Source organism: Pygoscelis adeliae, unplaced genomic scaffold (genome assembly GCF_000699105.1).
Source record: "Pygoscelis adeliae isolate BGI_AS28 unplaced genomic scaffold, ASM69910v1 Scaffold571, whole genome shotgun sequence".
Lineage (NCBI taxonomy): Eukaryota > Metazoa > Chordata > Aves > Sphenisciformes > Spheniscidae > Pygoscelis > Pygoscelis adeliae.
The window spans coordinates 156,699-157,140 of record NW_008824129.1 but is presented as its reverse complement, the minus strand read 5'-3'; the positions used below and the strand labels follow the sequence as shown (position 1 = coordinate 157,140).

At 74.0% G+C, this 442-nt stretch overlaps 1 protein-coding gene across 1 annotated transcript in view; it reads right to left on the bottom strand.

The window, feature by feature from the left end:
* Window positions 1–442, bottom strand: part of LOC103925595 (protocadherin beta-15-like) — a gene marked incomplete at its 3' end in the record, with an annotated part of 5,622 nt that overhangs the window by 3,259 nt on the left and 1,921 nt on the right. The window contains exon 2 of the mRNA XM_009334327.1: window positions 25–413. Within this exon, the coding sequence (XP_009332602.1) occupies window positions 25–413 (389 nt within the window). The remainder of the gene's footprint in view (window positions 1–24; window positions 414–442) is intronic.

Sequence of the window (442 nt, the reverse complement as noted above, 5' to 3'; positions counted from 1 at the left end):
CGTGCGGGGCGGGGCGGGCCGGGCCGCAGGAACGGAAAGTGGCTGCCCCCCGAGCCGGTGGTCAGGCACGCTTCGTAGCGGTAAGCCGCCGAGAGAGTGCCCGCGCCGGCCACGTCCGCGCCGCCGGTGGCGAAGTCGCCGTCAGCGTAGCAGCGGGCAGAGGGGGGCGAAAGGCGTGCCCGGAGGCGAGCCTTGCAGAGCTTGGCCGCCGAAAAGGCGAGGACGGACAGGAGGAAGAGCGACGAGACGCAGCCCAGGGAGGCGATGAGGTAGGCGGTGAGCAGGTCCTCCTCCTCGCCCGCCTGCGGCTGCTGCTGCGGCCTCCCCGCAGGAGCGTGGTTGAGCTGGAGGAAGGCGTCGGGGAAGCCGTCCACCAGGGCGATGCCGAGGGTGGCGGTGGCGGAGCGCGGCGGCTGCCCGCGGTCTCGCACCAGCACGACGA